Here is a 24,896-nt window from a genome sequence, read left to right as displayed (position 1 = left end):
CGGTGGGGGGGAGGCAAAATGCGACCTTGTAACGAAAGCACATGTGCTATGTATATAATGTTAACAGCAAGGTTTACCCTGAAAGAGTGTAGCCACTGTTTTATAAAATGTGTCTTTTTAAATACCGCTGTCCCTTTTTTTTTCTCCACCAGCTGCATGTGTTTCAATGATCACAGGATCTTCTCCTTCCCAGAGGCTAGTGAAGATTAGAAAGAAAAAAAAACGCACTCATGATGAAATGTTCTCTGAGCTCATGCTGTCCTCCCACACTGACAGAGCACAGATGAATGCGTGGAGGCAAATAATGTCAGAGTGCAGGAAAGCACAAAATGACCGGGAGGAAAGGTGGCGGGCTGAAGAGAGTAAGTGGCGGGCTGAAGAGAGTAAGTGGTGGGCTGAAGACAGGGCTGAAGCTCAAATGTGGCGGCAGCGTGATGAGAGGAGGCAGGATTCAATGCTGAGGCTGCTGGAGGATCAAACCAGTATGCTCCAGTGTATGGTTGAGCTGCAGCAAAGGCAGCTGGAGCACAGACTGCTACTACAGCCCCTGTGTAACCAACCGCCCTCCTCCCCAAGTTCCATAGCCTCCACACCCAGAAGCCCAAGAACGCGGTGGGGGGGGCCACCGGCCAACCAGCCACTCCGCCACAGAGGATTGCCTCAAAAAAAGAAGGCTGGCATTCAATGAATTTTAAAGTTGTAAACTTTTAAAGTGCTGTGTGGCATTTTCCTTCCCTCCTCCACCACCCCTCCTGGGCTACCTTGGTAGTCATCCCCCTATTTGTGTGATGAATGAATAAAGAATGCATGAATGTGAAGCAACAATGACTTTATTGCCTCTGCAAGCGGTGATGGAAGGGAGGAGGGGAGGGTGGTTAGCTTACAGGGAAGTAGAGTGAACCAAGGGGCGGGGGGTTTCATCAAGGAGAAACAAACAGAACTTTCACACCGTAGCCTGGCCAGTCATGAAACTGGTTTTCAAAGCTTCTCTGATGCGTACCGCGCCCTCCTGTGCTCTGCTAACCGCCCTGATGTCTGTCTGCGCGTAACCAGCAGCCAGGCAATTTGCCTCAACCTCCCACCCCGCCATAAACGTCTCCCCCTTACTCTCACAGATATTGTGGAGCACACAGCAAGCAGTCATAACAGTGGGAATATTGGTTTCGCTGAGGTCTAAGCGAGTCAGTAAAATGCGCCAGCGCGCCTTTAAACGTCCAAATGCACATTCTACCACCATTCTGCACTTGCTCAGCCTGTAGTTGAACAGCTCCTGACTACTGTCCAGGCTGCCTGTGTACAGCTTCATGAGCCATGGCATTAAGGGGTAGGCTGGGTCCTCAAGGATACATGTAGGCATTTCAACATCCCCAACAGTTATTTTCTGGTTCGGGAATAAAGTCCCTTCCTGCAGCTTTGGAAACAGGCCAGAGTTCCTGAAGATGCGAGTGTCATGTACCTTTCCCGGCCATCCCACGTTGATGTTGGTGAAACGTCCCTTGTGATCCACCAGAGCTTGCAGCACTATTGAAATGTATCCCTTGCGGTTTATGTACTCACCGGCTTGGTGCTCCGGTGCCAAGATAGGGATATGGTTTCCGTCTATGGCCCCACCACAGTTAGGGAATCCCATTGCAGCAAAGCCATCCACTATGACCTGCACATTTCCCAGGGTCACTACCCTTGATATCAACAGATCTTTGATTGCGTGGGCTACTTGCATCACAGCAGCCCCCACAGTAGATTTGCCCACTCCAAATTGATTCCCAACTGACCGGTAGCTGTCTGGTGTTGCAAGCTTCCACAGGGCTATCGCCACTCGTTTCTCAACTATGAGGGCTGCTCTCATCTTGGTATTCATGCGCTTCAGGGCAGGGGAAAGCAAGTCACAAAGTTCCATGAAAGTGCCCTTACGCATGCGAAAGTTTCGCAGCCACTGGGAATCGTCCCAGACCTGCAACACTATGCGGTCCCACCAGTCTGTGCTTGTTTCCCGACCCCAGAATCGGCGTTCCACAGCATGAACCTGCCCCATTAGCACCATGATGCATGCATTGGCAGGGCCCATGCTTTCAGAGAAATCTGTGTCCATGTCCTGATCACTCACGCGACCGCGCTGACGTCGCCTACTTGCCCAATATCGCTCTGCCATGTTCTGGTGCTGCATATACTGCTGGATAATGCGTGTGGTGTTTAATGTGCTCCTAATTGCCAAAGTTAGCTGAGCGGCCTCCATGCTTGCCTTGGTATGGGGTCCGCACAGAAAAAAGGCGCGGAACGATTGTCTGCCATTGCTCTGATGGAGCGAGGGGTGACTGACGACATGGCTTAAAGGGTTGGCTTCAGGGAGCTAAAATCAACAAAGGGGGTGGCTTTACATCAAGGAGTATTTCAGGCAGGACTTCACGGAGGGTTCCAATAAGAAATGGAGCACCTGAGTTATTGTTCTTATTGGAACAAGGAGGTTAGTCTGGCCTCTGATTGATACGTGGCTAGATTTACCTCGCTGCACCTTCCCTGTGAGTGGCTGCAGTGTGACCTAGAGGAATGAGTCCTCTAGACAGGAGAGGGGGGGAAGCAAATGGGTACAAACAAATCTGGTCTATTTCTTGTTTTGATCCACTCCATCTATCTTTTACATCTTTGGCTGGCAGCAGACGGTGCAGAAGGACTGCATGCCATCCATATCTCATGGCTGCCCGGCAGAAGATGATGCAATAGGACTGCTAGCAATCCGTATCGCCTGCCTGCTCACCATAAGATGGTTCAATAGGACGGACTGCAGGACTAAAGAGAAAGACCTGGTCAAGTCACTCCAAATTTAGTCCTTGCGCCCATGTCTGCCCAGGCGCTCCCGGCCGACGCGGCCAGGAGCACCTCGGACATGACGATGACGGCTACCAGTTGTATTGCACCGTCTGCTGCCAGAAGGCAATGGGTTGCTGCTACTGTGTAGCAATGCAGTACTGCATCTGCCAGCACCCAGGAGACATACGGTGACGATTACCTAAACAGGCTCCATGCTTGCCGTGGTATGGCGTCTGCACAGGTAACTCAGGAAAAAAGGCGCAAAACGATTGTCTGCCCTTGCTTTCACGGAGGGAGGGAGGGAACGGGGGCCTGACGATATGTACCCAGAACCACCCGCGACAATGTTTTAGCCCCATCAGGCATTGGGATCTCAACCCAGAATTCCAATGGGTAGCGGAGACTGCGGGAACTGTGGGATAGCTACCCACAGTGCAACGCTCCAGAAGTCGACTCTAGCCTCGGCACTGTGGAAGCACTCCGCCGAGTTAATGCACTTAATGCACTTAGAGCATTTTCTGTGGGGACACACACACTCAAATATATAAAACTGATTTCTAAAAAACCGACTTCTATAAATTCGACCTAATTTCGTAGTGTAAACATACCCTAAGGGTTAAATAGCTTTGTAGAGTTTTTAGACTCATACAAGGGAAATTTTAACATTGAATGGAAAAATGTATCTACTGAAACTATTTTAACCACTTGAACTGAATTTTTTGTGTTCCATTTTACCCCTCTTCTTGATTCTGCATAATAAGCAGATATGGGGCACACTAATTTCTGAGGTCCAAATTCACTCCTGCTGATCCTGCTGATCCTGCTGAGGGAGGAAAGATGGCTGTGTCTCAACTCCCCTCCAAATGGCACACTATAGCTGAACACACTGCACAGAAAAGGTTAAGTCTATTCTGTGGAATCTTTACCCTTCCTGGTTATTAGGGGAGGTGGGAACGGCTCTTTGGGAGAGAGGCTTTAGGAGTCCTGAGAAAAGAACTCTAGAAACAGCCAAGCCTAAAAGAAGGTTTGAGGTGATCTTTATCTTATTATAGTTTTCTTTTTAATAAAGCTAAATCCTAGAAAGAGATGTGGGTGGTGAATTTGGACTTTATGTGATATAACTGTGTTTGTAAGCAGGATGCAAAAGGAGGTAATGTTTTTATGGCAAGTTGTGGGGGTTTTGTTTGTTTGGGCTGTTTATTTTTCATGGAAACTATACAAAAGGAGCTGAGGAGTTTACAATATTAGAAGCAGTTTAAGTAATGATGGATTGCTGGGAAGTATACAGGTGGGGCAGACAAAGGTGCATCTTAAATTCAGTTTTATCACATGGGTAAACAATTTCTTCCACCACCACCTGTGTGACAGCACACAAATTAGAGACGGGTCCAAACCAAAACACCAGATCTGAACATCGAGACTTTGCACTCTCGTGGTTTAGGCCTACAGTGCTTGAATGCTGTCTGCTATAATACTTCCCAAATGGGAGTTCAGACAACTTTCATTTTTTTAATCAAGATATCATTTGTGGTATTTTAATAAGTGACAAAAGAGATCTGTATACTTACTCATGACACTATATTACAAAATAATAAAATGAACACTCCAGATCATTATATATTTTAAAAATAGTAATAACATCATACAATTATTAAATGCAACATTTCAAGATCAGGAAAAATTTAGTCTGACCCCTCCAAATATAAATATATCAAGATGTTTCTCTGATACAATGTGCTTCAATTCCTCAGTAAAGGAAGGAAAAGAAAGATATGTCTGATGAGGTTTGCCTCTGAATTCTTCAGGGTTAGTCATCCAGCTGGCAGAGCAGAGCAACACCTCGCTTGATCCAGTGTTGGACTGGTTTATCAGTCTCTAGCAATAGCGCAATGACAAAATTAGTAGAATGTCCAGTAGTGGATAAGGTTCCCTTACGCTCACTTGTCTTGTAGAGTGGACAAATATAGGCACTAGATTTCTTTATGTCTGATTTTTTAGCTTCAAAAAGAACAAACAAAGCAATGAATTATATACTGTAGATGTACTAGATGAATAGAAATAATCTAATCTAATGTAAAAATCAAATATTCACTCTGATTTATTTTTAAAGCTAAATAAAAATTTGACAAATTATTTTCATCCAGCAAAACTTAAAAAGAAGTCACTCCTTGCTCTGATTTTCTTTTAAAAATTAATTTAGAGAATTTACATAGGCTAATAGACTAGAGGAAGTATGTTTGCTATTGTTTGCTTACAGGAATAGATGCCTTCCTGTACGACTTGCTTTTCAAATATTTCAAAGAGGTGTTCAAATCTAAACAGTTATATAAAAATCAAAGCATTTGACTAAAATACCATCAGGTTATAGTTTAGAGCATGTTAGTAAGTGCATGAGCTCTTCATCCGATGAAGTGAGCTGTAGCTCACGAAAGCTTATGCTCAAATAAATTTGTTAGTCTCTAAGGTGCCACAAGTACTTCTTTTCATATAAAATTGGGGCACCAGGACAACTTTGATTCAGCAGCTCGAGAATCTAATCATGATTCAAGTTGTTTGAGTTCCGAGGCTACAGCTCTGGAGGAACTGTAATGTGCCCAGAGTGTTTACACATAACTCACACAAAGGTTTAAATCATGTTCTTTTGACGTCAGTCAGCTTCAATTAACAGATTCCTCCAATGTCAATAGAAGGGGTAAACGGACAGAATGGAATACTTTCTGAGGCTGACTTGCAGCTAGTTATAACTAAGTAGAAACTAAGCCACTGTGGAGAATCTTAAAAATATCTCCACTAGGAATGTTTGGAATAAATTGCTCCTGATCAAAGAAAGGAGGAACCAAATGACAGAAAACAATAGTAGAGGTCAGTCAGAAGAAAACATTATCAGTGTTTAGCCATCTATGGACAGTATTTCTGCAGCAGTTAATGAAACTTTGAGCAACATTAATTTTAACACATACGGGGTGAAATACTGGCCCAATTTAAATCAGTTGCAAATGTCCCACTGACTTTTATGGAGTCTGGATTTCAACAATCATGCTCTCTTTTGCCAAGTCTAGTTTATGCCTAAAAAATACATGAAGATCCAATCTGGAGGCAGTGAAATTTGCTTTATAAAACGTCTATCTGACTGGCTCCTCCTTTGTCCAATCCATGCTAAATAAACCTTTTTTTGGGGGTGGGGGGGTCAGGAGGGGAAGAGGCCCAGATCAGATAAATTTCAGATAAAAAACTGGGTCAGCCAGTGAAAAGGCATAATGTTTGACAGGCAAGCCATTGATCATGTCAGATTAATGGAGACCTATGTGCATTTGGATTTTTTGGTGAGAGAGAAGGGCTGGTCTTTTTGCAGTGTCAAAGAAGTACATTACTGCAATCTCTTGTTGCATTAGAATCCAAAGAAACATTTTTCAGAGGAACAGCCGTGTTAGTCTGTATTCGCAAAAAGAAAAGGAGTACTTGTGGCACCTTAGAGACTAACCAATTTATTTGAGCATGAGCTTTCGTGAGCTACAGCTCACTTCATCAGATGTTTACCGTGGAAACTGCAGCAGACTTTATATACACACAGAAATCAGTGTATATAAAGTCTGCTGCAGTTTCCACGGTAAACATCTGATGAAGTGAGCTGTAGCTCACGAAAGCTCATGCTCAAATAAATTGGTTAGTCTCTAAGGTGCCACAAGTACTCCTTTTCTTTTTGCAAAGAAACATTGGTTCCAGACCACTTTACTTACTTGGTTTTATCCAAATGATTGGTATCGAGTCAAAGAGCAACTTGGGATGCTGTTCAGCTAATAGTCCCCTGGTGAGACAACAAAGAAACTATTAAAACATAATTTTATAAAAGGTATATTTTTAAAAGAGATATTTTTGTATTTTACTTTGTTTGTTGGGTAGGAAGGAAAAAAGGGAAGGGTTGGGATGAGAAAGGGGAATGGAGATGACAGGAAGAGCAAGAGAAAGAAATGTCAGGACAAATACAGAGAATGGAAGCAAACTGAAAAGATGTAACAAGAGAAGAAAGAGAAGAAGAGAGAAAAAAGATAAACAAGAGCGAGAATGAAATAAAAGAAGAGAGGAGGGGGATGCAGAACAGAGCTGGTGGACTTCCCTATCTTTACCTTTTTCAAAGGGTCCAGTAAAATCATCAGATATCAAAAACACTTCGCTCATAATCCCACACAAGGGATAGGATTAGGCAATAACAAATAAAAAGCCATACTGTGCTCTGACCTTTGCTGTTTAAACTCTTGGAATAAAACATGCAGTTTTTCTTGCTGAACTACATTACCTTTAAAAGTGTCCATTAACTTGTAATAGTATAATGAAAATTTAAAACCCACTGTAGATTTTGATTTTGTACAGCCACTTTTATGTGCGTAAACAATTGTGCAAGCAGAAGTGGGTATGCAGCTGCTTTATCAGCACAAATTGAGGTGCTGGATGCGTGGGTGCCAAATTTGTGTACCCTGAGGGCAGGTCTATACTAGAAGTGCTACACTGGTGCAGCTGCACTGCTGTAGCACGTCTGGTGAAGGCTCTCTGTGCCAATGGGAGAGTGGTCTCCCATCAGCATAATTACTCCACCTCTGTGAGAGGAGGAAGCTATGCTGGTGGGAGAGCGTTTCCCACCGACAGCACCAGTGTGGACAGCACTTAAGTCGCTGTAATTTGCTTTTCTCAGGGGGGTGTCTTTTTCACACCCCTGAGCAACATAAATTACATTGACTTAAGTGGTAGTGTAGGCCTGCCCTAATGTACATCAGGCATGCAAAACTGCAGACCAGTTGAAGTCGGCTGAAAACATGGTCCTATTTGCAATGTGCATTTTTCTGATTGTCTGGTAATTAGTTCCGACTACTCTGCATATCAGTTCAATTTTTTTTTTCAAAATGCACTGCTTCACTCCATTGGAAAAAAAAATTAGCTGAGATTTTCCATAGGCCCCTTTTAAAATATTCACTTTGAGGGCTGTTAGGGTCTGTACCCTTTCCCATCTATTTAGAAACCTTACAAAGTAACAAGTACCATATCTGAATGACTATATAAACAGTTAAACCATAGTGGGCCAAATCCTGCCCTTCTCTTGTGTGGGACCAAGATGTGAATTGGTGCTTATCTTCATCTAAGCTGCCTGCGTGCTAGGTGACTCACCCTGAGGATGGCCAGGTCAGCTGCAGCAAAGGGATAGGTGGGCTCCACCAGCTGCTCTGTGGTTGGGACTAGGAGAGCTGCTCATAGACTGGGGACCCGACATAAAAAATTCATTCTGTACTCACATAGTAAGTGCTGTAGGTTTGGAGAGGAAACACTATACTATTCACTTGCGAGATACATAGCCCCTGAAAACCTGTTTCAAAAAATCAAGTCCCTCTGAGGTGTCTCAAATTGGGCACCTGGAAACTGATGCAACAAGAATCTGAAAAGAATCACTAGTCACTTTTGAAAATCTTGGCCTTACTGCTTTGAATGGTTCTGTGACTCATGTAGAAGGGCAATTTCATGAAAGAAAACTGCATTTTTATTACAAGTAAGCACAGTGCAACATTCCCAATACTACAGTATCACAGATTCATTGTGTTTTTTCTTGTCAAGATCTTTTGGAGGAAGGAGAAGATTTTAAATTAAGAGTATATCATTGAAATGTTGAAATGATGTTAAAATATTTCAACAAGTCTAATATGAGCGCATAAGAAAGTTTTAGATTTATTTTAAAATTTTAATTACTGACTTGGTCCTGTCCCAGCGAGCTCCATCTAAAAATAATCCATGGATATAAACACCATCTTCTGGTGCAGTAGCAGATGTATCCTTAGGAATGACCTAAAAAGAAATACATGTTAATACTTGTTAATACATTTCCACAGTAGTTTTGTTTTAGAGCTATTAGCTCTACAAGCCAATCTTCAAGAGAGCAACCCCAAGTCAGGATAAAATAGTGAAGCCTCTTCGTTCAGTACAACTTTACATCATCAACTGTTAAGATGGCAGCTTTCTATGTGACTGTTAATTATCCTTTATCATCATACTTAGAACACTCAAGTTTATCAAGTGATTTGTTTTCCTAATTAGGTGATTAAGTGTAATGAGGAATATACTTTTAATAGCATTCCTTTACAGATATCAAGTGGAAAACAGCATGTACTACTATTCAACATGGTTGCAGATCTACAATGCCATTGCTAATCAAGGTCTCGATCCTGCAATAAGATATATGCAAGTGAACCCATCCAATCAGGCACAGGGTCCACCTGGTATATCTCATGGAAACATCAGGACCCATATTAGTAAAATATATTTTTATCACTTATCCATACCTGAAATTCGTATCCCAGCAGGTCAATGGGAATGGTGTACTTCCTGGCATAGTTCTGCATGGCTCCAGTTAAAAAAGCTTGAGTAAAATAGAATCCTGACAGCCAAAAAACACTGGGCTTTCCTAACTCATACCAGTCCTGGGAGGAGGAAGAGAGAGATACTTTCAACCATCTTTGCAAAAAGAAAAGGAGTACTTGTGGCACCTTAGAGACTAACCAATTTATTTGAAAATAAGCTTTCGTGAGCTACAGCTCACTTCATTGGATGCATACTGTGGAAAGTGTAGAAGATCTTTTTATATACACACAAAGCATGAAAAAATACCTCCTCCCACCCCACTCTCCTGCTGGTAATAGCTTATCTAAAGTGATCACTCTCCTTACAATGTGTATGATAATCAAGTTGGGCCATTTCCAGCACAAATCCAGGTTTTCTCACCCCCACCCCCAAACCCACTCTCCTGCTGGTAATAGCTTATCTCTGACTGGTTTATGAATGTTATAATTCAACATTCTTAATATTCATAAACCAATCAGAGAACACTTCAATCTCTCTGCTCACGCGATTACAGACATGAAAGTTGCGATATTACAACAGAAAAACTTCAAATCCAGACTCCAGCGAGAAACTGTTGAATTGGAATTCATTTGCAAATTGGATACAATTAACTTAGGCTTGAATAGAGACTGGGAGTGGCTAAGTCATTATGCAAGGTAATCTATTTCCCCTTGTTTTTTCCTACCCCCCCCCCCACCCCAGACGTTCTTGTTAAACCCTGGATTTGTGCTGGAAATGGCCCACCTTGATTATCATACACATTGTAAGGAGAGTGGTCACTTTAGATAAGCTATTACAGGCAGGAGAGTGGGTTTGGGGGGGGGGGAGGGAAGGGGTGAGAAAACCTGGATTTGTGCTGGAAATGGCCCAACTTGATTATCATACACATTGTAGGGAGAGTGATCACTTTAGATAAGCTATTACCAGCAGGAGAGTGGGGTGGGAGGAGGTATTTTTTCATGCTTTGTGTGTATATAAAAAGATCTTCTACACTTTCCACAGTATGCATCCGATGAAGTGAGCTGTAGCTCACGAAAGCTTATGCTCAAATAAATTGGTTAGTCTCTAAGGTGCCACAAGTACTCCTTTTCTTTTTGCGAATACAGACTAACACGGCTGTTACTCTGAAACCTGTCAACCATCTTTGCTATTCAGTATAGGCCTAGGTAGTATCTGCAATTTTCCACAAAAAATTTAGCCATATTCTACACAACCTTGTTTAGAAAGTCTAGATATAAAGAGTCAATTTTTACCAACCCATGTCCAAATCATCCTTTAATTTTAAATCAAACAGAATTATTAGTAACACAATCCCTCTTGCTTTACCTGCAAGAATTTCAGCCTCGCTAGAAAATCTAGGATATAGCTCCCCAAAGGTTTAAGACTTGGGTATGAACGGTTAGCCCAGTTCTCGGCAACTTTTCCAACAAGCAGACTGCCGCTCAGGGCCTCTAGCTCAGAATCCATAACGACCAGTCCTTTAATGGCCTTTTTCAGATTTATTAAGGTAATACGTATAGTTCGGAGTAAACTAGAATTAAAAGAAAATATCACAGAACTATCACTAAAATACAACAGGTTTGACATGATTTGTCAGACATGAAATCACCATCTCAAGAAATAATATTACATTATTGTGATGACTATGAAAAAAGTACATAACCAGGTTTTCCTCATTCACAACTTGCCATATTTGCAAAATTACAGATTGTGCCCATACTGTTGCCATTTAATAGACCTTTTCTTCTGCTTATCTAAATGTCCATTGAGGCACCATCTTCAGTGGTTATAGCATGTGACTGTCAGGGGACCTGAGTTCTATTCCAAATACTGCCACTGACTTGCTCTGTGGCCTGGGACAAATCTGTTAATTTGTGACGCCTTTTCTCCATCCCATCTTCCTGGCTTTAAAAGGTTCTGTAAGGTTTAACTCGTTATTAAGGATAGGAGTCTGTCATGGAGGTCATAGATTCCGTGACTTTAATGGACCTCCATGACTTCTTTGGCTTCAGCCCGCCACAGTGGCAGGGCTGGAGCAGCTGTCAGCCCCCACCCAGGAGCTGTGGTAGGACTGGAGCAGTGGTCAGCATCCAGGTCCAGAGCAGCTTCCAGGGACCGGAGCAGCAGTCAGTCAGCCCTCGCCACAGGAGCAGCAGCCGGAGCAGTGGCTGGGGCTGGGTCAATCCCCAGGGCCAGAGCAGTGGCCACCACCACAGGATCAGCCACTGGGGCTGCAGCAGCTGCTGCCGCCGCAGGAGCCTGAGTAGCCCCCAGTGGGGCTCTTACTGTTAGTCCCCCCACAGGGTATTTTTAGTAGAAGTCAGGTTGCAGACTTCCATGAATTTTGGTTTATTGCCTGTGACCTGTCCATGACTTTTACTAAAAATATCCATGACAAACTCTTAACCTTACTGATTATGAACTGTACAGAGCCTGAAATGACTAGATGGAAGGTGATATAGAAATTCTAATTATTTTCAACTGGTTAAAAATAGTTGAGTCCAAACCAGAACCTAGATCCAAGCATCCCTGAATCCAAAGCCAGACTTTTCAGTTTGCCTCTGTCACTTTAATGGGCTAAGGCAAAATTCCTGATCTGGAATCCCCCAATCTTTGGGAAAATTTATGGGGAGATCCAATGCTCCAGTGCAAAGTCCACCTCTAGCTTAAAAAAAAATAGAACACTATGCAGTGAATATTCTTGGGGAAATAATGGTCCAATGGCAGCTGTGTAAGTTCATCTCTTTCTGTTTACGTAAAATAAAATATTTCTGTTAAAATAGTCGAAGACCTAATGGGGCATTTTGTTTTATGCATTACTTTGAATTTCATAGTCTCTAGCCTATACTGTCCTGGCAAGAAATTAAAACCACAACCCTAAAAATAATAGAATCACAGAAGTGTAGAACTGGAAGGGACCTCAGTAGATCATCTAGTCCAGTCCCTTGCACTCAAGGCAGGACTACATAATAACTAGACCATTACTGATGGGTGTTTGTCTAACCTGTTCTAGAAAAAACCGCCAGAGATGGAGATTCTACAGCCTCCCTAGGCAATGTGTTCCAGTGCTTAGCTGGAACAATGTACAATATGTGTATGGAGTAGATGGGGAGGCAGGTTTCAGATAACAGCAGAGAGGGAAAGGAGTATGTGAGAAATAAGGGGAGTTTGGAGAGTGAATTAAGGGATCTGATAGAATTATGGGAGTTCTTTATGAGAGAATTAAGGGATACAGGGGGAAAGATGAGCAGAGTGAGGGGGAAGGTCAAGAAGGAGAAAAATAATGGTGGCAGGAAGAAACAGGGAGCAGACAGAGACAAAATGGGAGAAAAAATAGGAATTTGGGCAAAGTGGGATGGAGACTGGGGACCCAAAGGAAAAAAAAAGAGTAGAGGATTACAGTTGACAGCAAAAAGAGAGGAGGTGAGGGTATAGGAAGAAAGGGGGAATCAGGGAAGAGAGAAGGAAAGTGATGGGGCACAGATAGGAGCAGGTGAGAAAATAATAAAAAAGAGAGAAATAGTCAGAAAGGAGGAAAAAAGGAAATGATACAAGCACACGAAAAATGAGACCAAAAAGAAGAGGATGGATGGAATAAAGAAATGGAAGTGAAAAATAAAGCAATACAAGCACAACCCTGCAGATGACCCATTACCAAACTTTTCTTTGGACCCTCCCCCCATTACATACCTTATCCCCCAATTCATTTGCCATTTAGATATTTTTCCTTAAATCCAACCAATATTCTGTCTTGCCTAACAAAGGAAAAGTTCTGAGAATGCAGACACTACTGCAGGCAATTAGAACTGAAGCAAATAATAATAATAAAATAAAGGTCTTCAGAATAAAGAGTCTATAAAGAGACCGCACTGGATGCCTGACAGAAAAGGGATCTGCTGTGAATGGGTTGATTGAAAGTACATTTGAATTAAATTAATTAATTCCCTTACTTGTTAAACCTTTCCATTTCTTGCACCAACACAGTGTTCATACTTTCCTCATATCTCACAGGATACTTCTGTAGGGAAGCTTCAATGTCAAAATCATTTGGAAGCTGCAAATGTCAATATATTTGGACACATTTTGATTAGTGCACATTTTAATTTACAATGGTTTCAAAGCAATATTAAAAGCAAAGAGACCCAAAGTAACCACATAAGCTCCATGGTGAATGACTGATATTCAGTAAAACACCCTACTGAATATTGGTTGGTCAATAAAAATATCTTGAACATCATTGAAAATGTAAAAATAAATGTAAATGTTTTAATGATTGTGAAGTTCTTTACAATATTGAATTGACTTTTCCTCCAGGTTATTTGCTCTGATTTCTCTCCCTTCTACTCTTAGCTGCTCAGCGACACTTCCCCCACTTTAGATATGGCTGTGGCTCCCCACAGTCTGATAAGCGCTTCACTTTCACTTTGTGTTGGACAGCTTAATGCTCCCCACTGAGTTTTTCCCAATGCATAATGAAGCTTAGGAATCAGAGATGTAGCACAAGGATAGGGAGAGAAAGAGAGACCCATACTTCAAAGTCAATGTTTTATTTCTAAAAAATCATTATTCTATTCAGGGTTATTATGCCATGCCCATCACCATGGTATCTGAGTACTTCCTAATAAACAAGGAGATTTAGGTTAATTGGACAGGGTTAACTTTCTATTCCACTCCCGTCCCTTGTGCATGAGATCTGTGAGAGTTTTTGTTTGTTTTCTGAGTAAGTTAATGTGTATTTTTCTTAAGGAAAAAATGATCTTATGTTTGGAATGGAACTTGTTATGATTTGCTGTAGTTCTTATGGAGAATGAGGAACATGGCACAGCATGGGGCTAGCCCCCAAAAGAGCCCTATCTCCTGCATACATGAGCTTTGCCCTTGCACAATTCCATTATTTCTGAGGAGTGTAGGTGTCAAAGGTGGTCATGGTCCTTGAGGAAAAGTCTTTTAGGTATCCTGAGCCCAGGCCATTTAATGCTTTGAAAATAAGAACCAAGAACTCAAACTGAATGCAATGTTCTAGGGGAGTCAGTGGAGAGAGTAGAGCTGCAAGTTGTTCACTAACTATATTTGTTGCTGAGACAGTGTGTTGTTGCAACTGCATTGTTGCAATCCCAAAAGGAGGTGAAAAAGGCATTTCTGTGGTCACACCCTTTGTGGCTCAATCGTCTGTCCAGTTGCCTATTACCATTTTCTCAAGGAAGAACATTAAGCTGGCCAGGTAATGGTGGGAGTATTTGTTATTCTAATCAATTATTATGCTATTTGTCTTTCTACATTACCTTAATGAGAATATCATCAGCAATTTCATACAGAGTGCTGTCACCGCCTCCCGAGGAGACTCCCTGCGTGCTTCCTCCTTGTGTTAGTATCAGAGATTCAAACAGGAGTTTTGTTTGCTGGAGATCCTTTGAAATATCCACATTTTCATGCAACCCAAACACCTCTGGCTGTTGACTAAATGGAAGATTCTATGGCAAAACATATTAAGTAAACAATATATTTAATTAGATAAATCAGTTCATTAAGGGCCTGATCTTAAGCTTATTGATGGAAAGATTCCATTAGCTTCAGGGGACATTGGATCAGGCCTAGAACCATGATCTCACCAATAGTGAATCCCTTGACAATGGCTTTCTAGTCTTTATACCAGGCCCTATTATCTATCTGTTCATCTCCTCATTAAGTTGTACAAATTCTGGAGTGCAACAAAGTCTAGGGTGTGTCAAATCACAAAGCACTTTAGATCACAACATACCTGCAAAGGAGCCAAGGAAAGCAAAGAGGATGGGCATCAAATGAAAAATGAAGCACACATAAAAACGTTATTTTTAAATGTCGAGAGGCTCAGACCCAGGAGGGTTGTCTGCTTAGTGTATCATGTTTGTAACCTCTCAAGGCTTTTCCACTAACCTTTGAAATTTTTGTTGATCTGTGAATCCTAAATAAACTACCAAGAAAAAATTACATGGGAAAAAAATCCCATGTATGACCAATAGGATCTTGGTAAACTGTTTCCCTTTCTCATTTCCAGGTTATCCATCTTTTGCACAATTCATAATTCCAGAAACTTGTTGCTGGAAAACCAACTCCTGTCCTCAACGCAAGACAGCAAGATTTGAAGCACAGTTCTAAGGAGTAAATGCTCTAAATGAAATTACCACCTCATATTTCACCCAGATCAGTTTGTGGTTTGATGCTGTCTTATTTCACAGTCTAAGGAGAGTCTGGCGAGGTCAGTGCTTAGAAAGGAGACGTCTCAGAAAACACCTAGCACAGCAGAGAGTAACATTTGTGATTCAGTGTTATAGGATTCTTCTCCCTAGAACCGTACTGAAGCAATGCATGGACTTAGAGCTCACTAAACATCTTAAGGCACCTTTTGCAAAAGCAGAAGTGCTATCCCCAATGTTCTGCCAAATTCCAACTAAAAGTAATTACATTTGAGCTGCCTAAATTCCCTTGAGGTTTCAGTTAGATGTATTCTTTACTTCCTATTCAAAATTAATGGTGGACTGTTCTATAGCTTCTGTGCTCTACCCCAGAAGTGGCTGTATTTCAGTGATGTGAGGTACTAAGAGAATTATTATTTTGTAATACAATTTAAGATCCTTGGAGCAAAGGCATTATAAAAGAGCTAAACATTATTGTTTTAGATGTTCCAGCATTTTAATATTAGAAAATGAATTTGTTACATTCATGCTGTCTTATTTCACATGTCTTATTTGAGTCAGCAGTGTGCCCTTGTTGCCAAGAAGGCCAATGGCATTTTGGGATGTATAAGTAGGGGCAATAGCGAGCAGATCGAGGGACGTGATCGTTCCCCTCTATTCGACATTGGTGAGGCCTCATCTGGAGTACTGTGTCCAGTTTTGGGCCCCACACTTCACGAAGGATGTGGATAAATTGGAGAGAGTCCAGCGAAGGGCAACAAAAATGATTAGGGGACTGGAACACATGAGTTATGAGGAGAGGCTGAGGGAGCTGGGATTGTTTAGCCTGCAGAAAAGAATGAGGGGGGATTTGATAGCTGCTTTCAACTACCTGAAAGGGGGTTCCAAAGAGGATGGCTCTAGACTGTTCTCAATGGTAGCAGATGACAGAACGAGGAGTAATGGTCTCAAGTTGCAGTGGGGGAGGTTTAGATTGGATATTAGGAAAAACTTTTTCACTAAGAGGGTGGTGAAACACTGGAATGCGTTACCTAGGGAGGTGGTAGAATCTCCTTCCTTAGAGATTTTTAAGGTCAGGCTTGACAAAGCCCTGGCTGGGATGATTTAACTGGGAATTGGTCCTGCTTCGAGCAGGGGGTTGGACTAGATGACCTTCTGGGGTCCCTTCCAACCCTGATATTCTATGATTCTATGATTCTATGCAGAAGTAATTTTTTAACATTAATGGAATATCAAATTAAAAATGACACATCACTGAAAATATTTTATTTTTGCAACATTCACTAATGTAATTAGACCGAATATTATGTGAGCTTCCATTTTACAAAGAAACCAAGTTACCTTAATAAATTCAATGTAGTCCTCATAGGTGCCTTTTGGTGGTGCATAGTAGTTGCCACTGGGAGAAAAGGCAAAGCGTGGGTTTTCAATTATATCTGGATTATAAAAATCATCCAGCATAGTCATTAGTAAACGTCTGTCCCAATCATCTGTCACTCGTCCTCCATAGTTACATTCACCCGTAAGGTAAGATATAGCTTCAAATGGAACATGGTCATATTCATTTATGAATAGCTGAAACAACGAAAACAAATCTAAGACACTTCACCACCTTGAATCCCAATTAGGCTTGTAAATCAAATCCTATAGTTAATTAGAGACACAGTGTGATCTGCCTTTTATTATTAAATAGGAAAGGAGCAGAGATGGGCCCACAAACCCAACGGACCCTTCCATGGAGAGGCCTACAGAGCAATAGTGGAACACAGTGTGGAGAGAAGAGTATGCTCTAACTCGTACAGAGCTACAGTAAATGTTTTCCCCTAGTGCAGCAGCAAATTCAAACTCTGAAGTCTTCACTCAGGTAAAATTCCCATTTGAGGTTAATGGGAGTTTTTTTGAGTAAGAACTGGGCAGAGACCGAAAGATTTGTCCCAGAATTAACAAATCATCCAATCATTCTTACAGTATTTACAATTGTGCATATTCTGAAGCCTGATTTTTCTAGCAAAGGCATGTTTCTTTCTTTTACCAAGTCTCTTTGGATGCTCAGAGTATCTTGCTTTTAACCTTCAGAATGTTTGTCTCTTTCAGTGACTCATCATAGTTTTTTCCAGCAGCTCAAACTCAACATTTCTAATTCCCACCCTAAACTCTCTGGACTCTTGTCTAGATTGGTCAATTGGTAAAATTTTCTCAGGAGTCCTATAGAGCTAGTCAGACAGGACAGCCCTGGCCACTTGCTGTGTATCAAAATTTCCTTTGACTAAGAACTGTGAGCAGTTTGATGGTATCTACTAGTTTGATGGAATCTACTCAATAGTGAGACCTCCTTTGAAATATAGTTTTAACTCTGTTATACTGAGTTCCAAATGGCTTTGTGAATTTTTTTTTAGAAAATTTATCTAAATCTAATGAAGAATTTCTTATTTTTATAAATATAACATGGTCTATCTTATTTATCTTTGTCTCAATAGCAAAGAAACCTGAACTAAAGTTGTGGAAACCTGTTTATGATTGTGTGTTTGAGCATTTAACACAGCCATTTCTGTACTGTGGATGCAACAGTAAATAAAGACTTTACCTGCAGCTGTCTGATACTGATTCGCAAGTCTGATTCATTAAATCCATATGGGATATTCCAACCAAGAGGGCCAAACTTCTTTCTCTCCTGAACAAGAGCATGAAAAAAGCAAACTCCAAAGAGCAGTTTTTCCCATGTCTTTAAGAAAACAACAACAAAAAGTATTAACTGGCATGACTGCGTATGGTCTTTAATTTATGCAGACGGCTGAAACAACAAAAGCAGTTTGAAAAACATTTTATTAACATTTTAAATTTCCTGTTTTGGATAAAAGTGTTAGACTATGACTAGCATGAGGTTTTGGGTTTTTTTTTAAATGTTATTAGATAACAATATAGAGTTGACAGTTAATATGTTAAAGCCTATTCCTGCAATCCCTGACTAGTAGATATAATGTTTACACCCCTGAGTAGTAACACTGAAGCTATGGGACTAGTTGGGGATGTGTGCACTACACTGAGTTAAGGGTTTGCAGGGCTGGACCATTATTTATTAACTAAGGAAATGAAGGTTACTTACCTGTAACAGGAGTTCTTCAAGATGGACTCTGCATACTCCCATCTGACTGGTGCAGCATGAATGGTAGAATTGTACCTAGCAGTGTTTGTTGGGGTGCTCACATGTCTCTCTTGCCCTTCTCCTCAGGGAACACAGAATGTTCCTGGGCAAGGTTATAAAAGGGGCATAGCACCACAGCCGCTTCAGTTCCTTCCTCTGCAACCCCAGGTCTTTTGATAAGTAGGACTCAGAGGCAAAGGGAAAGGTGGGCAGAGAGCATGAATATGCAGAGTCTATCTCAGAGAATTCTGGTTACACGTAAATAACCTTCATTTCTTCTTTGAGTGTCCTCTGCATATTCCTATTCATGGGATAGACTAACAAGCTGTAACTCAGACCCAGGATGGTTGGAACATGGAGTCCTAATTAAAAAAAAGACGGCAAAACTGCCTTGCCAAATTTTGCATCTGATCTAGATTCTAAGCCTAATGTCTGGTGCTTAGTAAAAGTGTGGACTGTACTCCATGTTGCTGCTCACCATATTTCTATTAAGGAATATGTCCAAAGAATTTGATAGCAGCTGCTTTTCATCTAGTAGAATGAGCTCTAATTCCTTCAGGAAGAGGGAGACTCATCATCTTATAAACATCCTCAATACATAATCTAATCTATCTTGAAAGAGTATGTACAGTGACCGATCTCCTTTTATTCCTTTTTTCATAAGTGATTAACAAATTGGGAGATAGATAGAACTAATCATTTTAGGCAAAGTAGAAAGCTAAAGCCCTTCTAACATCTAGTAGATGTTATCTAGCCTCCCCACCTTGAGTGTGAGATTTGGGAAAAAATACTGGTAACATTATAGATGCAGGTATATGAATATCTAACAGAACTTTTGGCAAGAATCTTGGGTATGTACAGAATATTATTTTATCTTTGTCATAAATATAAAGGGAAGGGTAAACCCCTTTGAAATCCCTCCTGGCCAGGGGAAAGCTCCTCTCACCTGTAAAGGGTTAAGAAGCTAAAGGTAACCTCGCTGGCACCTGACCAAAATGACCAATGAGGAGACAAGATACTTTCAAAAGCTGGGAGGAGGGAGAGAAACAAAGGGTCTGTGTGTCTGTCTGTATTCTGTCTTTGTTGGGGATAGACCAGGAATGGAGTCTTAGAACTTTTAGTAAGTAATCTAGCTAGGTATGTGTTAGATTATGATTTCTTTAAATGGCTGAGAAAAGAATTGTGCTGAACAGAATAACTATTTCTGTCTGTGTATCTTTTTTGTAACTTAAGTTTTTGCCTAGAGGGATTCTCTATGTTTTGAATCTAATTACCCTGTAAGATATCTACCATCCTTATTTTACAGAGGTGATTTCTTTACTTCTATTTACTTCTATTTCTATTAAAAGTCTTCTTGTAAGAAAACTGAATGCTTTTTCATTGTTCTCAGATCCAAGGGTTTGGGTCTGTGGTCACCTATGCAAATTGGTGAGGCTTTTTATCCAACATTTCCCAGGAAAGGGGGGGTGCAAGTGTTGGGAGGATTGTTCATTGTTCTTAAGATCCAAGGGTCTGGGTCTGTAGTCACCTAGGCAAATTGGTGAGGCTTTTTACCAAACCTTGTCCAGGAAGTGGGGTGCAAGGTTTTGGGAAGTATTTTGAGGGGAAAGACGTTTCCAAACAGCTCTTGCCCAGTAACCAGTATTAGTTTGGTGGTGGTAGCGGCCAATCCAAGGACAAAGGGTGGAATATTTTGTACCTTGGGGAAGTTTTGACCTAAGCTGGTAAAGATAAGCTTAGGAGGTTTTTCATGCAGGTCCCCACATCTGTACTCTAGCATTCAGAGTGGGGAAGGAACCTTGACAATCTTTATTAAAGACAGTAAATAGTGGGTGTGCCATCAGCGCTTGTAATTCACTTATGCACCTTGCTCAAGTGATAGGTATCAAGATGACTGTCTTAATGTATAAATAGGGTATTTTACAACTCCCCAGAGATTCAAACAGATGTTGCACTTAGTGTAAGCACTAAATCCCAAGATGATATAGGCTCTCTAACTGGTGGAAATAGATTAAGACCTTTCAAGAATCTTTTGACTACACCACCAATAAAAACCAATTTACTATCCCCAGAGACATGGTATGCTGAGACCATTGAGAGATTAACTTAGACTAGGGTGACCAGATGTCCCAATTTTATAGGGATAGTCCCGATATTTGGCACTTTTTCTTATATAGGTGCCAATTACCCCCAACCCCCGTCCCGATTTTTCACACTTCCTATCTGGTCACCCTAACTTTGACTGATGACAAAGAGAGATCCACTCTTTTAAGATATAATAAGTACTCCAATATATAAGTAATTAGAGCTGTATATGGATCTATATCATACATGGAAACCAACAATAAAAAGTCCTTAACTGATAGCAACATTCTGTCCTTCTACCAAAAGAACATTGCTAACCTCCTATGCTCCTCAGGGAGAGTATTCATGAAAGACAACATTTTTCCTGACAAGATGGCATTGATATCTTGCGATTACATCTTAATGGTTCACTGTTCTCCTATCTGAAGTGGCTGAGGAAAACATCCAGTCTTTTCCCTTCCTTATCAGAGGGGATAAAATAGGCCTGAGCACGCTTTCATCTATGCAGTGCAGCCTCTACTATCAATGAATTAGGAGAACGGAGATATGAAACACAGCAAGACCCTCCTGGGAAAACAGGAAAAGGTCATCAGACTTTTTTAACATAAGCTGAGCTATTAGGGTCATTCCAAATTGCTTAAAACTGGTTGAGACAATCCTTCCAATAAAGGATTTGTCTAGTTGCTGCTTCTAAAATGTGAAGATTTCTCAACAGGAATCAAGGGAATCTCTACTGTCCTTGGAAGAACACCACATCATCTGAATGTGACGAAGGAGCAATCACTCCTACACTTCTGTAAGGAGAAGTAAAGTTCACAGAGTCTGGATGTGACTGTTGGATCTCTAGCAATTCTTCTTCCTCAGATAAAATGTCTCTTACAACTGTAGATGACCTATCAGGACTCTGATGTACCATCAAATCCATATCCTTTGGGTCTGATGCTTGAATGTCTTCAGTATCAAATTGGCAATCACTATATCTAGGAATACCCTGAAAAGGTACAGGAGAAGGCCAGTGAGACCACGTAAAGTCATTCCCAGCCAATGGGAGCTGTGGGAAGCGGCATGGCGAACTACAGCCACTGGGAGCTGCGGGCGGCCGTGCAAATGTAAACAAATGATCTGGCAGCCCGCCAGTGGTTTTCCCTGATGGGCCGCATGTGGCCTGTGAGCCACAGGTTGCCCACCACTGACGTAAACCAAGGTGAAGCCTGACAATCTGGTCAAAGCCCTATACTCTGATCTGGCTGAAAATATCTCTGCCCATACAGATCTGGGAGAAATGACTGAGTTTGCTTAAATTGACTGAGTTTGATTTAAATTTCTTCTTTAGATCTGTTTTCCAATCTCAAGCCATTCTCAGTCCTGAGGGAAGTAGAGTTAATAACCTGCTAGGCTAAATAAAAGATAAATAGAAAAAACCCTTTTTCTCAAGACCCAGAAGGAGTCTTAGGTGGTGCAGGTATGGGAGAAATTCTAACTTCTTCAATCTGCCTTCTATTCTCTGAAGGATTATCTATTTATCCAGTATAACCTTCAGTTCCTATTCAATTGACACACATGGATTCATTACTGACCGAGAAGGAGACAGATCCGATTGATGAATCTGTGCTATAACCACCAACCATTGTGGTACCGTACTGGAACCAGACCGCAAATCCTCAGTAGTCAGATTCTTATTTTTAACCTTCATAACAGGTTCTTTCATCTTCTCTCTCGAATCCGGCTCTTTTGGATCTGAAACAATCAGATCCAAAGAGCATCTTCTGGTTTTAGACAGAGAATCATCATTTGGGGAAGGTTCTTTAAATACCAATGGATCAGATGGATCTTTTCTCACAGATTGGTTCTTGATAAAAAGAGGCCAACACCAACAAGGATGGAGTCTTGTGCTCACTATTACCGCCTTGTCCTTTTCTTGTGGATTGCTCTAGAATCAGAGTTCAATCCCACGGTCTGTTGAGCAGTTTTGATCCTTGGGTGCTTCACACTTCTAGATTCCTTAGTGCACAGCACCAAAGACGAGTATTTAATTTTCTTTCTTCCAGACTTGCTTGGAGCCAATGCAAGCTTCTAAGATTTGCTAGAGGCTTGCTCTCTCTTGGTTCCAGGCAATTTTGCTGACAGAGCTTCCTGGAGTAAGACAGTCTGAAGTCTGTTCTGTCTTTCATTCTGGGCTGATGTCATGATGGTTGAGAAGATCAAGTATTTTGAAGGTGAATGTTTTTCGACCAATTATGATAAACACCATGCATGTGTTTTGGCCACCAGAAACACAGCTAGGCATCAGACGTACCTCTTAAATCCTAGCTTTTTGGTCTTCAGCTGTGTCATCTTTTTTTCCCCCAGCACTGAAGAACTTATTTCTAAACTAAACCTAACACTAACAGACCAGCCTAACTATATCCAAATAATTATAAAATATATGGATCTGGTAAAATTCTGGAGCAGCTCTACCTTCGTTCAGCTGGTTGCAGTTGGAGGGAACTGAGGCCTCTGGACTGCCACACCCCTTTTATATCTTTGCCCTGGAACATTCCCATGCCTCAGAATGGTATGATGGCTGGGTTTGACCCCTACCTCCCTCTCTGCAACTTGTTTAGCAGGTGTGTCTCACTAATGGGCTAGTGGGACCCTGATGTTTGTTTTCTCAGGTTTTGCCTGGAAGGAACTTATTTCATTGTTTTCTTCAGTTTCCATTTACCTATTGTAGCTCTATAGGAAGGAAAGTTCTCTGCGCTAATAGTGCACACTGAGGACATATCTTATCACAAACCCATGTAAAGAGCTGGGAGGAGTGGCCTACAGGCTGAAATGAGCGGTATGGTGAAGCATGGCTCATTCATGCCCCATTCTCACAAGGATAGGACGGGTTGGGGATTTCATTTCAGAAGCAGATTTCATCGGCAGAACCCAGTGGGGTTGCTCTCAGTCTGAGGAACCATAATTGCCATTAATGTAGGAATCAACCAAGTTTGGCTAATGTTATTGCAGTGTAACTAGTGTGGGGATTTCCATCTGACAAAATGTTCATTTAAGCTATAACCATGTGTGAAGTATTTTATTCACTAATCATTTAGTCTCTGTGTAAACGCTAGCTCATAACTTTAGGGAATGCTTTAGATTAGAACCTTCTGGACATAACAGTGAGTAAATAAATATTTCAAAAGTGTCGAAGAATGAGCAACTTACCTGCTCCTTTCCAGGGCACCCAGAGAAGAAGATGGAATCAGAAACTGGATCTGAGAGATAAGACTGAAGTAGATTTAACCGGAGACCTGTAGGCGATTCATTTGTCATCTTTACTCCATTCTGCAGAATGGTTACGGGAAACTAGACAAAATAAATAGCAACACTGCAACAGGAGAGTATGGCGATGGCAAAAAAAATAATAAAGTGAGATATTTCTATACAGAGATTATACAAGTATAAATATATTTGTATTTTTAAAATAATTTCTTGATGTTCAAAGTCCTATAAATTAAATATACATGGGCTAAATTCAGCCCTTGGATGCAGGTGTGCAACCTCTCATGGACAACAATAAAAGCTGTGTGAATGTGTATCCACAGCCAAAATACAGTCACTTCTGTTCAGCAGACTTACATTCATGCTAAAAATGTTTAAAAGCCTGCTCTGTATTTTTATATTTTCTAATATGATTAAAAAGAACAACTGTCCTTTGTTGATGAAATTATGTATCCTCTCACATTACTCTTCCCTTTGTATGCTCCCTCTCTCATTTTTACACCTTTTATCATTACTTCCTCCTACACCTGGAAGTCTTTCTGATCTCGTGCACCAAGAGTCTGTTCTCTCTTCCTTCAAATTCTCCTTAAGATCTGCTTCTTCCGAGAATATTTCTACCTTCTCCTCCTTCCCAATAAGTATGTGTTTGCATGTACAGAGCCCTAGCTTGTAGGCTTCTCAGAGGAAAGAATGTGCCTTAAAATGTTTGCAGAGCACTAAGCAAATTTATGGTACTACATAATGAATTTAACTATATATATATATATATATCTCCCTTTAATTGTTATATATTTTAAAATTCAAATTTGAAAATGTTGATATTTACACTATTAGATGAAAACAAGGAGCTGCGCTTTCACTAAGAACAGTACATTTCTGAGACACAGAGTGTTTCATCAGGATTTGTTCCAAACATAGTCAACAGCAAAAATCTGGACCTGGATTTAGAGCAAAATTAAATAGACTATAGGAACTTTCTCCTCTTAAAAGCAACAAAGGTACTTGTGGATAATAAAACATATCTATAAGGCAGAAAACACCATTGTTTCTTCACAAGAAGAGCA

General features: G+C 41.0%; 1 protein-coding gene across 6 annotated transcripts in view; it reads right to left on the bottom strand.

Annotated features, from left to right (window-relative positions):
• Positions 1–4,365: 4,365 nt before the first annotated feature.
• The window catches only part of DNAH12 (dynein axonemal heavy chain 12), a 180,590-nt gene continuing 160,059 nt past the window's right edge, over positions 4,366–24,896 (bottom strand). For 3 of the 6 annotated variants that reach the window (XM_073351483.1, XM_073351485.1, XM_073351484.1), the window contains exons 65-74: positions 23,776–23,916; positions 17,941–18,078; positions 16,698–16,931; positions 14,466–14,654; positions 13,134–13,237; positions 10,510–10,714; positions 9,126–9,263; positions 8,540–8,631; positions 6,543–6,610; positions 4,366–4,803 (exon numbers count right to left, since the gene is read on the bottom strand). In XM_073351483.1, the coding sequence (XP_073207584.1) occupies positions 4,613–4,803; positions 6,543–6,610; positions 8,540–8,631; positions 9,126–9,263; positions 10,510–10,714; positions 13,134–13,237; positions 14,466–14,654; positions 16,698–16,931; positions 17,941–18,078; positions 23,776–23,916 (1,500 nt within the window). In that variant the 3' untranslated portion in view covers positions 4,366–4,612. The remainder of the gene's footprint in view (positions 4,804–6,542; positions 6,611–8,539; positions 8,632–9,125; positions 9,264–10,509; positions 10,715–13,133; positions 13,238–14,465; positions 14,655–16,697; positions 16,932–17,940; positions 18,079–23,775; positions 23,917–24,896) is intronic. The other 3 variants (XM_073351487.1, XM_073351486.1, XM_073351488.1) reach the window with 2 other exon arrangements.

Source organism: Lepidochelys kempii, chromosome 7 (assembly GCF_965140265.1).
Source record: "Lepidochelys kempii isolate rLepKem1 chromosome 7, rLepKem1.hap2, whole genome shotgun sequence".
Taxonomy (NCBI): domain Eukaryota; kingdom Metazoa; phylum Chordata; order Testudines; family Cheloniidae; genus Lepidochelys; species Lepidochelys kempii.
This window is presented reverse-complemented; position numbering and strand designations above follow the sequence as displayed.